The 16,670-nt window shown below is 44.7% G+C and overlaps 1 protein-coding gene across 3 annotated transcripts in view; it reads right to left on the reverse strand.

Moving 5' to 3' along the window:
- The window catches only part of IFT122 (intraflagellar transport 122), a 335,375-nt gene that overhangs the window by 54,520 nt on the left and 264,185 nt on the right, over positions 1 to 16,670 (reverse strand). For 2 of the 3 annotated variants that reach the window (XM_029601417.1, XM_029601416.1), the window contains exon 24: positions 13,487 to 13,652. The exons of the other annotated variant lie outside the window; for it this stretch is intronic. In XM_029601417.1, the coding sequence (XP_029457277.1) occupies positions 13,487 to 13,652 (166 nt within the window). The remainder of the gene's footprint in view (positions 1 to 13,486; positions 13,653 to 16,670) is intronic. 3 annotated transcript variants of the gene reach the window in all.

Below are 16,670 nucleotides of genomic sequence, written 5' to 3' on the forward strand. Positions count from 1 at the left end.
GATGCAGTGACGGGAGCAGATGCGACTCTCCTCTCCCGGAGCCCCTCTTCTGCATCTAACCCCATCCGCCACTAATTAAGGCACCAAGCAAATTTTTTTTCTCTCCCATTCGAATCGGGGACATTGCTGGAGCCCCCCGGTGTGGCGAGATGGCATCCTGCATGCAAAAAAACAGGGACAAAGAGAGAGACAAGGCCCAACCTGCTGATCAATGCACCGACGAAGGTGAGCGGGCACCCGAGCCTTTACAAACAGAAGCTCGCCACAATTAATTAATCTGCGCAGAGTTCCTTATAATCTCCTCCAAACTAACGGAGCTTTCAGCCTATCTCTCCGCATTTGAAATGCGGTTTACCGACGCAGAGCAGCACATCTCAGATTTACAAGATGGCCACCAAGCGATGCTGCTCGACATAGCCTCGTTGAAATCTTCCTTGGCTAAGTAGTCAGAGCAGCTTGAGGTCCTGGAAAACAGGTCCTTCGGGCAACCTTCGTTTTATGGGGTTGCCCGAATCACTTGGAGACAGAGAGCTGCCAGGATTCCTGGAGGGGTGGCTGACAAAAGCCCAAGAGCTGCCCCAATCGCCACTACGAATTGAGAGGACCCACCGCCTGGGCCAGAAACGCGCGGCGGATGCTCGACCTAGAGTTGTCATAGCCAAGATACTGAATTATGTGCATAAAGTGGGAATACTTACAGCAGTGCGGTTGGGCAACCGTTGCATTATGAAAATCAGAATGTCCTGGTTTTCCAGGATTTTTTCCACGAGCGTAGCACAGCAGCATAAAGCCATGGCGCCCTTTTTGTGCAAAATTATATGCTTTGGGGGAAAAAGCCGCTTTAGTTTACCCAGCGCGGATCCGGGTAAACTGAAGTGAAGGGACACAATGGTTCGTGGACCCTGAGTCAGCATACGGCTACCTCTCTGATAGAGAGGCCCTTCGGTCATCTACTGCTGATGCTCCATGATAGGGGCCACCAGCTTTTGGAAACAAGCTATTGTGCCTGGAGGATGCCCAGCAGTTAGTTGGAGGGCAGTTAGTTCCTTTTCTATTCCTTTCAATCAGCTCGGCGCATAAGCCTGGAGTTTTCATCGTTCCATTACTTTACTATCTTCTTAAGGAGCCAATATACTGAGGACCTTTGCCTTATCAGTTATGTTCATTGAATCTTGCATATATGGTGAAGTTGTTCTTCATGACCCCATGCTCATGGTTTGGGACATAATGGTCACATTGGCATCGGGACTTAATGATCAAGATAGGACCCCCTTGGGCTTGTACTAGATTGCTGGCTCTAGGTCGGCCCTGACATGTTGCTCCTTTGAAACACATATGTACCTTATTGAATGTCGATGGTGGGTGGGGGGGATGGGGAGCGGGGGGCAGCCGGATTGCTCTACATTGATCTCCTTGAGTTCTTTTTGGATGTGTGGGGATTTGGTAATATTAGAGGTGTTGGGGGAGGGTTGTTAGGGTTCATCGTCTAAGATATCATGGTACTAGTCTTTCTATTGAACATTGCATCTCATCAAGTGCTACTATATATCTGGAGTGGGGGCCGTGGCTGGGAGGGTCTCCACTCAGTGCTTTGTGGTTTCCAATTGGCAATGCTAAAACCTGGGGTTAAACTATGACGGCTAATAGTGAACTGCGATTTTTTTCCTGGAATGTGTGCGGTATTAACTCGCCTATTAAACGAACTACGATCCTGTCGGTACTTAAAAAACAGTCAGCCGACATAGCCTTTTTGCAAGAAACACATCTCAATGACTTAGAGCACCAGAAGCTGTGAAAGACATGGGTGGGGGCCGTTCATTTTGCCTCTGCAACCACACGGTCAGCAGGAGTAGCAATCTTGGTACACGGACGTCTCCCACTCCAGATTCAAAAAAAAATAAAAGATCCACTAGGACGTTATATTATTTTGGTCGCTAAACTCTATCAGCTTCCGGTCATTCTTTGTAATGTATATGCTCCCAATAATCCACGCCTAGATTTTTTTCAAAATTTGTATGGTCAAATCGCCCCCTATATGGTTCAGGATATAATTATCGGAGGGGACTTTAACAGTATACGGGATCCTCATCTGGATAGGTCAGGCACCCATCATAGTTTGGGGCGGGGTATTCACTTTTTGGAGCACTTGCTACACCTAGTGGATGCTTGGCGCATACTACACCCCACTGCTAAGGATTTCATGCACGTTTCGTGGGCTCAACATCTCAGTCCAGACTAGATTATATTCTGGTCAGCACATGTATTTTTTCTAAGGTCAGCGCTGCGGATATTGAGGAGGTGATTGTTTCATATCACGCCCCTATCTGGATTGAGATGAATTGGACCTCCGCATTTGTGCAAAGCCGGGTTTGGCGCTATCCCTATTACCTGCATGAAGATCCTCAGTTTCAAGAATACTTGCGTGCTATGTGGGATGCATACCTGCAGACCAATCAAGAACATCTAGATAACACTGGGGAACAATTTTTAACATAATTCCTGTTGAGTTCAATTTTTCAGCTGTTTTAGACTTAAATAGGCATGCTGATTTCAAAACTGCAGTTAGTTTTCTTCTATCACGTCAAGTTTTTTCTCTACAGCCTATCTTAGGCCTGGATTTATCAAAATGCACTAAATATCGCATGCGCTAGGAAAAGGAGCGTGTTTTATGGAAATAGGCTGTTTATCGCAAAGTGCGCTATCTTAGTGCTTCACATAGGTATTACCGCAAAGTGCGATAACTTTTTCGCAGTTTGCGGTAAGTGCCAGAATTGTTGTAACTCCAAACGAATGCTTGGTTGTCATTCAAAAACCTTGTCAAGAACTTTCTTGGAAATACACGAGCACAGAATTACACCGAAATTGTCCAGAAATTCTTGGAGAGCTTCAAAATGCTTCGTTGCAACATGAGCATCAAGGTGCATTTTCTGCATAGCCATCTTACTGACTTCCCGAAAAACCTTGGTGCAGTCAGTGATGAGCAAGGTGAATGATTCCACCAAGATCTGAAGGTCATAGAGGCATGGTATCAGGGTAGATGGGATGTACATATGATGGCTGACTATTGTTGAGCATCAGGTGAGATTGTCCACAGATTGAACACTGCTGGAAAAGCTATAAGCATAAATATTTACCTTAATATGATTCAGGCCGATACAGTAAAGCGCAGCCGCAGTTACCCCGTTTCTAACCCGCTGTGTACTCACAATTTGGCCGCGTAAGTCTAACCCGCGATTCACTATCTGTTTTTACCGATCCTTACCGCTTCTTTTACTCGACACGTATCCCTTTCCGCCCGCGGCACATATATGTATGTAAATGATCCGATTAGCTATTCCCTCCCATACAGTAACGTGCGCCCTGACTATCTCCTTTTTAACCTATCTTGCTGCGTCTTTTACCTGCTAATTTACCGCCTACCCTGACCCTGGCGTTAGTGTGAAACCACACTAACGCCAGGGTCAGGGTAGGCGGTAAATTATGAAATTTCACACGAAATTTCACAGTCCCAGACCAAACCAACCCAATCCAAGCCCCAGCAGAGAGATGAAATTTCACAGTCCCAAACCAAACCAAACCAACCCAATCCAAGCCCCAGCAGAGAGAGACGAAATTTCACAGTCCCGGGCAAACTTTCCCCCAGCCCCCGCTCACCTGCCCTGGCCACGGCCACGCAAGCCCCCAGCAGCAGCAGCAGTAGAAGGGCGGCGAGAGAGAGCGGCTTCAGCGGATCAGGCGCTTCCCATGCGAGGCGGTTTCCAGCAGCCCCGCCGGCGAAGGTGAATACGCGCACGCCGTGACCTCCGATATCCAGCCAGGCGCTCAGGTCACGCGTGCGTTCATGCGCCTGCTGCCTTGAGCGCCCATATTGGACGTATAGGCATGCACGTATTCACCTTCGCTGGCGGGGCTGCTGGAAGCCGCCTCGCATGGGAAGCGCCCGATCCGCCCCGAGCTGCTGAAGCCACTCTCTCTCGACGCCCTTCTACTGCTGCTGCTGGAGGCTTGCGTGGCCGCGGCCAGGGCAGGTGAGCGGGGGCTGGGGGAAAGTTTGCCCGGGACTGTGAAATTTCGTCTCTCTCTGCTGGGGCTTGGATTGGATTGGGTTGGTTTGGGACTGTGAAATTTCGTCTCTCTCTGCTGGGGCTTGGATTGGGTTGGTTTGGTTTGGGACTGTGAAATTTCGTCTCTCTTGCCCGTCCGAAGGAGGGTGCTTTGTTGCGCTCCCTGCCTCCGATCGCCGGCTGCTGGGGCTGGCTGGTGCCGGGCGCTCAAGGCAGCGGGGTCTGTAGCAGAACCATCCACTTCCTGGTACCTGTCATTTCAAACGTCATTTGAAATGACATTTGAAATGACAGGTTCCAGCGCACCCAGGATACTGTATAGGCGCTGTATAGCGCCTATACAGTAAAACGGATTGCGCTTCATGGACGCTTCTTGGACACGCTTTGGATGCAGCTTGCATTTGCATGCCATTTAAATACTGTATCGAGCGGTATGTGATCCGGACTGTGCGCGCGGCAAACGAGCGGGCGCCCGGCACTGCCGCACGTTTTCTTACGTGCCCTTACTGTATCGGCCTGTATGTTTGGTAGCAGAACTTTACTACTTGTACACAATTTGACTTACAGTAACAATATATAGCCTTTGTATGAATAAAATAACTCTAAATAAACAGTATATTTAGGTAATTTTTTCTTTTATTTCCTTTGTATGTACATTTTGTATGATTTTTGGGACAAAAGGAGGGTATCCTGTATCTTAAAAAGTTGACGTGATAGAGAAAAACTGAGGTCATTTTTGGATTCTGATGTCAAAAGTTAGTCAAAAACAAGTGTCAGATATAACTCAACAAAAATTGTGTTCCCCAGTGTAATCCAGTCTTGTTTTGGTACACTGCTAAGGCGGTCATCCGGGGGGAGATTATTTCTTACACGGTGCGCAGATGGAAAATGCTGGACAAGCAACTACTGACCCTCAGTTCCCAGTTACGGCGTGCCAGGGGTGCCCTTCAACAAACACACACAAGCACTAATAGAGAGCGCTACTTCACTTTACAAACCAATACGTTGATACATCAGCTTGCTAAGAAAAGCATATTTAAACATTTCCAATTCAGTAATAAATCAGGTAGAATGCTGGCGAACTTGATTAGATCCAATAGGACACCTCGGAAGATCCTGGCCTTGAACACTCCTGAGGGTAGAATAGCGCATGACACTCCCACCATATTATCTTTGTTTAGAGCTTTTTTCTCACGCTTGTATTCAGCGGGGAATATGAATTTGCAGGCCTGTGAACAATTCTGTGCATGCTTAAACCTCCCTCACCTAACCCGGGAGCAGCAGATGTGGCTGGACGGCCCGGTCACAGAAGATGAGGGTCGACAGACCATAAAACAGGCCAAACGCTACAAGACCCCTGGCCCCAACGGTTATACCGCCGAATTTTATAAGACTTTGGTGGACTCTGTTGCAGGGCTAATAACACGTACCTTTAACTTGTTAATAGATTCCAGCTCCTTCCCGACTCAAATGAATACTGCACATATCACTTTGATACCTAAGCCCGGAAAGGATCCCCTACTCCCGGAGTCATACCGTCCGATTTCTCTTCTCAATGGTGATAACAAATTCTTGGCTAAAATTATGGCGGACAGGCTGGCGGTGTTAATGCCCTCCCTAATCTAACCTAGCCAGATAGGATTTGTATGGAAACACTATGAGCTAGCAAACATCAGGAAGATATTGGTGGCTATGGCTCTTTGCCAGCAAGTGGGAGAACCATATTTAACGGTCAGCTTGGGACGCTGAAAAAGCGTTGACCGGGTAGAGAGTGGGATTACCTATTTTATATTTTACAATGCATGGGATAACGGGAATCTTTTATAATGCGATTAAGCTATTATATCAAGCTCCCCTGGCCATTATTGTCGCTAATACATCTCAATCTGAACCTTTTCCCATCCGTCGGGCACTAGACAGGGATGCCCCTTTATCCCCGCTTTGTTTCTTCTGCAGTTGGAGCCTCATTCTTCTAGTGGTAGCAAAGAAGCGCTAAACAATACGGGGAGTACGGATTCAGTGCGGAAACCTTTAAATATGCCACTTTTGCAGACGATATTTTAGTTTTTTTGACTAACCCTCGGCACTCTTTGGACGCCCTCTTGCAACTTTTTCAGGAATTTGGGGTTTTTTCGGGATTTAAGCTAAACACAGGGAAATCCGAGGCAATGGCCTTCCCTGAATCCTTACGAGAATCCTGGGGGTGGGGGGTGGGCATTTCCTCTAGCCTGGGCGGACTCCAAGTTTAGATACCTGGGCATATATATACCCTCCCAACTTACAAAGCTTTATGAGGTGAATGTGCTTCCCCTTCTTAGGTCCTCGGTGACTCGCCTAGAGACATGGAGGTCTCTTCCCTTGACATTAATGGCTCGGTGTTATTATTTAGGAGAGTTGTGGGTGGATCCTTGGGCCAGTGGCAGATGACCAGGACCCCAGGGGAAGATCCTGAGAGGGACCACTGGTCAGGCTCAGAGTTAGGAGACAGACACACACTAGTTCTTTTATTAGACAGTATACTGAACCACCAGAGGTGGCAGTAGTGAGTTGGAATGCCCGGCTGGGCTGCAGTCCCTCAGATGCTGGAACAGTGATCCCTGGAGGCTGAGCTGTAGAGAAACTGAAATATAGTGAGTAGGCAGGGTATGCAGAGTTCATGGACAGAACCTGATGGTAACACTCAAACAATGTCTCATAGAAGCCCAGGAGCTGGAATGAAGTAGGCCCTCGAGGAACGAGTACCTGGTTCCAGAGAAAGCTCAGAGAGAGCGATGGTAACTCACAGATGTAGTAGGCAGCGATGACTTTCAGGTAGAAGTGAATTTCAAAGAAGACTGGGAATAAGGGCCCTCGAGGAGTGAGTACCGGTTCCAGACTGCAACCTATAAAGTAAATGAGAGAGCAAGGCTCCCAAGGAGCGGGTATCCCTGGTAAGTCCGAGCAGGCAGAGTAGCTTGGAAAGACGTAGCGAGTCCATTGTCATTCCTTGCTAACTCGAGTTGTTAGCATTTCAGAGACCTTTAAATATCTGAAGCGAATGATGTCATCTCAGGGAGACGTCCCTGAGGTTCACGCCACTTCTGGTACTTGAGGCGGGGCCACGCCGCGTGCACGCTCCTAGGCATCAGGTCAACATGGCGGATTACAATGTCGGGCCGGTCCGGGGACATCGGACAAGGACTGCCGAAAGACGCCGGGGCAGCCAGCCTTCCATCAACCCCGGAGGGAGTCGCCAATGCGGTAAGCCGGACGGAGTGGACACATCGGCCAGCGACAGTCGCAACAGTCGGGTAAATCTATATAAGATGATTCTTCTTCTTAAATGGTTGTACCTATTTCAAAATTTGCCCTTAGTGGTCCAACAGAGAGATCTGGGACGCCTGGAGGGGGCTCTGCGCACCTTTCTCTGGCAAGGTAAGAAGGCCCGAATACCGCTCCGCCAGCTCCAGGCACGATGGGGCCAGGGTGGGTTAAATGTGCCCGATTTGAAATTATATAACCTGGCCGGTAATTTACGCATTGTTCGGGATTGGCTATTGGTACAGTCCTCTTACGTCAGCATTCAGGCTGAGCGAACTTTAATGGGGACCCTGGAACTACAGTTTACCTTACAGGCAGAGGGGTCGAAATTGTCACTGTCTCCTCTTTTAAAATCCTTCCTATTTCCGATTCAGAAGGCCTGGAAGCTTGCCACAAAAGCACTGTCTATTCCAGGCCAATGTGCCTACTTTCTCCCCATTAGGGGAAACTCAGATTTTCTCCCAGGCTCCCACACTGCTAGTTTCCACACTTGGACCACTAGGGGCATAATATATCTAGATCATGTTTTAGATGGCGAAGGCCACTTGCTACCTTTTCCCACTCTGGCTGCCCAATATAACTTACTGGGGGCACAGGTATTTCCCTATCTGCAACTGCAACATTATATAGCCTCGCTAACAGCGCCATCAAAGCATCCCCAAAATTTCTTGACCTTGGAAGAATTTTTTGTGGTAGAGAAGGAGCAGAGTCCTTCCTTGGCCCACTATTATAAAAACCTAACTAGCCATGGTCATGAGGGTGTATTTACCCTATTAGTGACACGTTGGAACACAGAGGCTGAGAATCTGGTAACTCCAGAACAAATTAAAATGAGTTTTCGCACTCTCTCAGGCATAACCCCCAATGTGTATTTTAGGGAATTACAATTTAAATTATTGTGGCGTGCTCATGTCTCCCCCAAGATAGCAGCTCATTATAAAATATCGGCATCAGATCTCTGTGGGAAATGTGGGAAGGAGGTTGGTACCTTGTTGCACATATTTTGGGGATGTCCTCTGGTTAAGAAGTATTGGGAGCAAATTTTTCATTATTTATCCCGTCTATTAAATGTTTCTTTGAAACCGACCCCACGGTTGTTGCCGTTTGGTCTTTTCCCAGCTTTGCTGGTGAAAGGTAAGGGGCAACAGGTGCTGATACGAAAAGCTTTGTGTATGGGGGAAAAGGTTATACTTCTCCAGTGGCGAACCTCTGATCCTCCTGCTTACTGGGCATCTCCTTGTCCATCTGGAGCGGTATGCTCCAGATGGACAAGGAGATGGCTAAATCTTCCTACCTGCAGCATTGGAGGTTTTTGAATACATGGGAAGCCTATATTCTTGCACTACCGCACAGATCCAGGAGTTTAATAATCAATAATTAATGACTATGAATGATGAGATTAATGCGCTACTTGATGTCTCACCAGATTGGAGTTATATGCACTAATAGGTCACAGGGGGGGGGGGGGGGGGGAGGGGGTATTCACTTGGAAGGGGAGGGAGATTGGTAGAGGAAAGGGGTTATGGTGATGTAAGATGAAAAAATGAGTGCTCCTTTTTCTTTACAAGATGTTGGTTTATCTGTCTCTGCTTGTTTGTTCAACTTTTGTATTGACCTTGTGCCACCATTGTTGACACTTATCCCTTTTGTACTCAATAAAAAAGCGTTTGAACATAATGAAATTTATTAGCTATTTTGATATTTATACATTTTGTAATTATTGCTATTGTAATTACTGTTTTGATGTACTGTTTTTGCTGTGAACCGCCGTGATTGTCTACAGAACGACAGTACACAAATACAAATAAATAAATATGTTGAGTGGTGGGGAGGGCCCTCAAAAACGTTATCTCTCTCACTCCCACACTTATGCTTCCTCTCTCAGTTGCTCCTATCTCACACACAAACGTACTCCTTTTCACATGCTCATACATATATACAGTGGTTCCCAACCTTTTTTGCACCAGGGACCGGCTTCAAGCAAGACCATTTTTCCATGGCCTGGCAGGGCGGGGTAGGGGTGGGGCTTTGGTCATATGGGGGCGGGTTTATGGAGGGGGTTGGATTTTAATGCATGCTTATCATTTAATTTTGACATTTATAATGTAAATGTGACTCAACTCACCATAGATTCAGAATGAGTGGGAGCACCGGACTTGTTTCCTTTGTTTTCCAAACTTCACACCTCTCTCCTCCACCTGAAGCCTTCCCTCTCATGACCTCCCCTGGCTGTGAGTAAACCCCAAGAAGACACCCATTCATTCTCATACACAGAAACACCCTCAGGCAGGCACCCATGCATTCACACACATACACTCCCAGGTAAACTCCCATTCATACACATGCACACACTAAAGGCAGAGACCCCCTCTCTTTCTTTTGCCAGCAACCTCAGAGCCTCTCTCATTCTTCTGCTGCCACTGTCACTGCTGTCCTGTGGCTATTGGGGAGGTGCTGATTGCTGCTACTGGCACTGAAGCCCATTCTGCTGCCTCCTCTGTGCAGGCCCCGTGGGCTTCCTGTTCCTCCATGCTGATCTCGTACATTGTGAAATCCGCATAGAGAAAGTGCTACTCTTGCACATTCCCAAAGATTACATGAGTCAATCAGTAAAAAGTAATTTATTTTTTTTACATTTGCTGTCTGATCTTAGTTTTCTAATCGGTTGGTCACAGGCTTTTTTATATTGTTTTTTTTTCTATTTCTTTTCTCTCCATCTGTCTTCTTCCCTCAAACATACAGTCAGATTCTCATTCTCACATGCTTCTCTCTCTCTCTCTCTCTCACACACAAACACACACACAGACGATCTCACTCTCACATGCTCTCTCTCATACAATCATTCATACACAGTCTCTCATGCTGTCTGACTCTCACACACACAGGCTCTCTCTCCTTCCCACATGCTGTCTTGCTCAAGCACAGGCTCTCACTGTCACATGACCTCTCTCACACACAAAGAGGCTCTCACATGCTTTCTTTACAAACATTCAGGTCTTCACTCCCATACACAGTCTCTCAATTCACTCTCAGACACAATCTCTCAACTCATCTCATACACGCACACATACACACCCTACAGGCCCTCAGCCTCTCTCTCACCTCTGGGCCTCTTCTTTACGGGTCGCCACAGGATGGGCTCTGCAGCGGCCCTGGTCTTCTCGGGTCGCGCTACTCCTCTTCTGCATGCGGCTGATGCTCCTCCTCCTTCCTGCCCTCGCGGCTCTGGCAACATTTTTCTTCCGGGGCTGAGCGGGTAGGAAAGAGGGGGAGCACCTGCACGTATAGACGCGACCTTTTTCTTCGGGCCATGGTGACGTGAGCTCCACCATGGCCCTGCTGATCTTCTTGCTATGTGTATCCGGCACACAGCACAGCAGTAGTTCACTACTCAGCAGCATCCACCCCACAAAGTATGCTCTGAGCCGCCGCAGAGCACAGCACAGCACACTGTCAGTGTTTAGTGCTGGTCTGCGGCGATGCCGCGGACCAGCAAAAAACCCCCAACGGCCCAGTCCTGGTCTGCGGACCGGTGGTTGGGGACCCCTACATATATACATACGTGCTTGCATACACTCTCCTTCACACATATACCCATACACATACACTCTCAAACACATACACATGCTCCCTCTCCCTCTCTCACACACACACACAAACATGTGTTTCCTCTCTCTCACATACACCACTATTGGTGCCAGATTTATATGATAGATTCTAAAGGGGAGAGGGAAGAATTGACAACTAAAGAATTACAGATAGGTGAACAGAAGCATAGGAAGAGAAAGTGACTTTTCCAGGATTATAGAAACATAGAAACATAGAAATGACGGCAGAAGAAGACCAATCTGCCCAGCAAGCCCTACACATTTCTCTCTCATTCTTATCTGTTTCTCTTAGCTCTTTGATTCCATTTCCCTTCCACCCCCACCATTAATGCAGAGAGCAGTGATGTAGCTGCATCCAAGTGAAATATCAAGCTTGATTAGTTAGGGGTAGTAGGGGTAGTAACCGCCGCAATAAGCAAGCTACACCCATGCTTATTTGTTTTACCCAGACTATGTTATTCAGCCCTTATTGGTTGTTTTTCTTCTCCCCTGCCGTTGAAGCAGAGAGCTATGCTGGAAATGCGTGAAGTATCAGTTTTTCTTCTCCCCTGCCGTTGAAGCAGAGAGCTATGCTGGATATGCGTGAAGTGGCAGAGATGAGATTAGAACTAAGGCACAAGGAATTACACTGATTTGACAGAGCAAGATTTTAATTAACAATCGGGCCGATACAGTCAAATGCGCGGGACAGCCAGCGCGCCGAGGCGAGCGCCCACTCTCCCGACGCGCGCCCAGGCCACTCTCCTGGGCATGCGATTTAGTATTCAAATGAGGGCCCGCAGTAATAAGGAGGCGCTAGGGACACTAGTGCATCCCTAGCGCCTCCTTATTGGCAGAAACGGCGGCTGTCAGCGGGTTTGACAGCCGACGCTTAATTTAACTGGCGTCGGTTGTCGAACTCGCTGACAGCCATGGGTTCAGAAAATGGACGCCGGCAAAATTGAGCGTCCATCTTCCAACCTGCGAGCTGCGGGCTGATTATTTTTTTACGGTTTGTTTTTTTTTTTTGGGCCTCCGACTTAATATTGCTATGATATTAAGTCGGAGAATGTACAGAAAAGCAATTTTTTCTGCTTTTCTGTACACTTTCCCGGTGCTGGCTGAAATTAACTCCTGCCTTTGGCAGGAGTTAATTTCTGAGAGTAAAATGTGCGGCCTGGCTGCACATTTTACTTTCTGGATTGCGCGGGACTAACTAATAGGCTCATCACCTTGCATTTGCATGTGATGCATGCTATTAGTTTCGGGGGGTTTGGCAGCGCGTTTTCCACGTGCTATTACCCCTTACTGTAAAAGGGGTAAAAAAAGCGCGTCAAAAACACGTGGCCAAACGGGGGCTAACCAGACTGCATCGGCCCGAATATTTTGAAGTTCCCCTGGCTATTTCCTCCCTTTTTACACCCCCTCAGACTACTGCCCTTAAATCTCTTTCTGTCAGCGAGTGTAGACTCCAATAAGAAGTTAAAGGGCAGCCAGAGATGGAATCAAAAGTTTCTGTCATATAATAGCACTACATACCTTTAATGAAGCATTTCAATGCTACTGAATTTCAGGTTGGTTATGCTGAAGCACTATAAGCCAAACTTTCAAAGTGTGCGCAAGGCGCCAAATACATGTGTAAATGTGTTCGTAAAGATTTATACTAGTATTTTATAAATTGTGTGGCGGAAGCATATTTCTTCCCCAAAAAGCATATTTCTTCCCCAAAAGTAATTTTCCACATGAATGTCGGTATATAAAAGTCAAAAAAAAAAAAAAAAAAGTACATGCGCATGTTTCAGTTTGTACATAAATTTGTAATGCATAAAAAACACATACTTTCTCTACCCATATATTTTCTGCACATAATTGTAACTACAAGTGTAATACCCCAGAAATAAACATGGAGACAGATATTTTATAAAGTATGCATGTATTCTGCTTCTGAAAATCATGTGCATGCTTGCATTCCGTTCACCAGTACCACCACCAGTTCACCCAGACCTTCACCAATTCAACTAGATATTCCAGCACTTCACTCTGACCCCCCACCAGTTCACCCAGATCTCTCTCTCAAAAACTCTGCAAGTACATGCATACTCTTAACGGTTATAAAATAGCAAATATGCGCATACATGCTACTTACAAGCATATATGCTAATTTTACATGCGCTGCTCCCACATAATTCTTTGAAAATTTCCTCCTATATGAAAATATATTTCTAAGTGGCAGGAATTTCCAGTTTATTTGACAGCAGTTTCTTTTGAGAAATGATTGTCTCCTTTGTTTATTAGAAGATGATGAAATATATAAAAAGTAACATTCTAAGCACTGGATTATGAGACCATACCTGGTTTGGAGGCAGTCATATTTACTTTGGCATGCAATAGTCCATTTTTGCTAAGGGTTTTCTCTCATGCATTCCTATAGCACAGAAACCTTTCTTGGGTTGGGCTACATTGAAACAATTTTATCATCACACAAAATTCTACTGATGAAAATCTAAAACAAAAAACAATAAACTAAAAAATTACCTCATTGTCATGAAATGGTTTGGATCGGATGGTGAGACTTCCAAGCTCAATTGACTTCTGGAACCGGGCTGGGATCCGAAGACCCTGCAGCTTCTCATACGCATGGCGCGCCAACTTATATGCTCCCAAGGCCTTACTCTGTTTTGCAAGGGCATAGAGTGTATTCCTGCCATTGCATTAAGGAAGAAAGATACACTTTGCACTTAAGGAAAGAGTCACCTTAAAATAGGGAGTATTATACACCTTCCACACACTTTCACAACAAAGATTACTCACTAAAGCACTGGAACACACAGTGGTTCTCTTTACGCTGTCACTGAATATAGTCATATCTATCTGCTTAATAAATGAGACAGTGTTCCAGTACTAAAGACTGGAGTTTAGGAGTGCAAAAAAGACACCAATGGAGTGATTAGTGTACCTCATTAACTGGTTAGAATTAGGGCTTCTGATTTTAGGTGTTTATAATTTGTAAATTTAGATGTTTATTTTCTGGCAAATTAGAGGTCCTTAGAGTACTAAAAACTGGTGTTTATATGGCACAGATACTATTGTCGGGTATCTTTTCCAGGCTGAATCAGATATATACATTTGTGCAGTTAAGGCATCGTTAGCATGGAAAAGGCACAAAAAAAAAAAAGTGGAAGATCCAGGCTAAGCAAAGGAAGAATGAGAGGGCACTAGGAAGAAGTGGTCTTTTTCTGGTGTTTAATAAACACTTTTTTTTTTTGGGGGGGGGGTTGCATCAAGAGTGTTTTAATGGGGGTTTATTGGTTAAAACCTAAAATAGGAAGCCTTAGTTATAATTAAGGAAAAATTTATACTTACCTGATAATTTCCTTTTCTTTAATCCTGCTACAAGATTGGGGTTTATCTTCCCCTCCCAGCAGATGGACATAGATCACATAACCTTTTCCTGTGATATCATCTCTATTTATGTGTGGTGCAGGACAGTTAAAGACAGTATTCCCTTGTCAAAACAGTCTATGAAACTTTGCAATGATTACCCTTATATTAGAATTTTTAATTAAAGATTTTTTCAAAGGCAACTAGAAAAGTTTAGAAAAGGAATCTCTTGGAACCAATTAAAGCAAGCTTTTGCAGAGTTCCAGCTTCTAGTCAGTAGGTACACAATCTCTAAACTCATATTAGTAACTTAATTTACCACACATTTGTTCTCCAGTTAAAGGGGTTTGGTTCTGCCAGGTTTCAAGGCTCCACTTGACTATTTTCTGCTTTCAGTTTGGCTCCCAAAACCAGGAATATAACTTTTAACACGCCCCCCCCCAAGGCAAAGCACCATTCGTATAAATTCTTAGGTAGCTCAATTCCTTTCTGTCTTTCTTTTGACCAGATTTGCCAGAAAACCTATGCCAAGCTTATTTTCTCTTCCTAAGCCCAATTTCTCCCAGTCTCCTTAGAAGACAAAGTCTTTTAATAACTTTAAAGTTTGACTTAGCTTAGAATGAGGCTGTTTCTAGATCAGGCCCTGCCTCCTCTCTCTGCTCAGAGTGCCCCTTCATTTATGGCACCTGATAGCCTATTACTGGGGCAATACTGCCTTCCTTCCTGTCTTAGCCCCTGCTCCCCCATCCCCCGCAGATATTTTGCCAGAAAATAGCTGCTAGAAAAGCTGGGAAATGTAGTTCCAAAGAGTGGCCATCTGCTTTATTTGTTTTCAGCCAGTCCTGTTTTATAACTTTTATGTCCTGATTCTTTAGTGTAGGGACTCATGCAGCCTTTAGTAAACCATCACAATGATTTATCCTTATTAAATATTTGGCAAACTAGATCAATTATTTGTTATATTTTGAGGATCATATAAAGGTGAAGCAGCATCTAAAGCTATCTTAGCATGATGGATTAAGGAAATTATATCTTCAGTATACATATTAAAGTGATAACAAGCTCCAGAAATGATCAGAGACATTCCACAAGAGCTCAGTCTTCTTCTTGGTCAGAAGCAGTGGCTATACATCCCATAGACATTTGTAAAACTGCAAAAAAAGATGCTTCTTTTGGAACAAGTATTAACAAAGTGGGTTTAACATTATCACACCCAGAATAATTGGGCTTTGATATGTCCCACGGGTTCTGGACTGGTATAGTAGGATGAGAAAGAAAGGAGAAATTTATATTTACCTGATAATTTCCTTTCCTTTAGTCCTGCTACATCAGTTCAGAAACTGGTCCAGGAAGGTAAACATCTTATTGATTATAGATCTCTCTTAGATATTGAGCACATAATTTAAAAATATATATTTGGCATTATAAAATTGTATTTATTTATTTGAAAAATTCTTGCCCACCCTTCCATGTTCAGGGCAGGGTACAGTAAAACATCCACAATAGTTCAAACAGAGAACAGCAAAAAATAACAAGTACAGATACAAATAATGAAATGAAAAGGACAGCTGCAAGCAAATCATTAAAGTAAATCAATTGTCCAGATTATAGGCCATAAGGAAGAGATGTCGTTAATGCTTTCCTGAAAATTTTAGTGTCTGAAATAGATTGTATTTCTCTAGGGAAAGAATTTCACAGAGTTGGGACCAACTGTCGAGAAGGCGCATTCCCTGGTCTCATCAAGCCAAGCTAATTTGGCAGAAACTTTATTTCAGAAACTTTAATAACTGTGGGATTTACAACGCTGCAAAAGCAAGCAGTACTATTGCTAATTGTATTGCAAGAGTGAAGCTCTATAAGATGGAAATTGAGAGTTTAAATGAAGAGCAATCCCTAAGATTTACAGAAGTGTAAACTTGTTGCTACCAATTAGGTAGCAGCTGTATTCCCTGATTATCAAAGAGCTGCTGGTATTAGCATAGTTTAAAAGGTTGCTTATAGACTCTTTACAAGTGGAACTGAGCTAGGTCAATTAAGAACCCTGGAAATGGTGGCAACTGTTTGCTCTGTAACTGATCAGCACTATTATTAAGCTAGCGGACTGGGGTGTGAAATCAGTGAAAGAAGGTATTTTGTTACTAGCAGCTCTTTAAACTTTAGGAACTAGTTATCAGAGAACCAGTGAAAGTTAGACTAGTGAATGCTTAATTTGTATTGTGTTTATTAACCCTGAGAAAATGGTCAATAGTATTAAACTAACAGAAACTAGGATTAATAATTCCTTTGAGGGTAGTATTTGTTATTGATATTTATTTATTTATTTATTTAAAGCTTTTTA

Source organism: Rhinatrema bivittatum, chromosome 4, assembly GCF_901001135.1.
Source record: "Rhinatrema bivittatum chromosome 4, aRhiBiv1.1, whole genome shotgun sequence".
Taxonomy (NCBI): Eukaryota; Metazoa; Chordata; class Amphibia; order Gymnophiona; family Rhinatrematidae; genus Rhinatrema; species Rhinatrema bivittatum.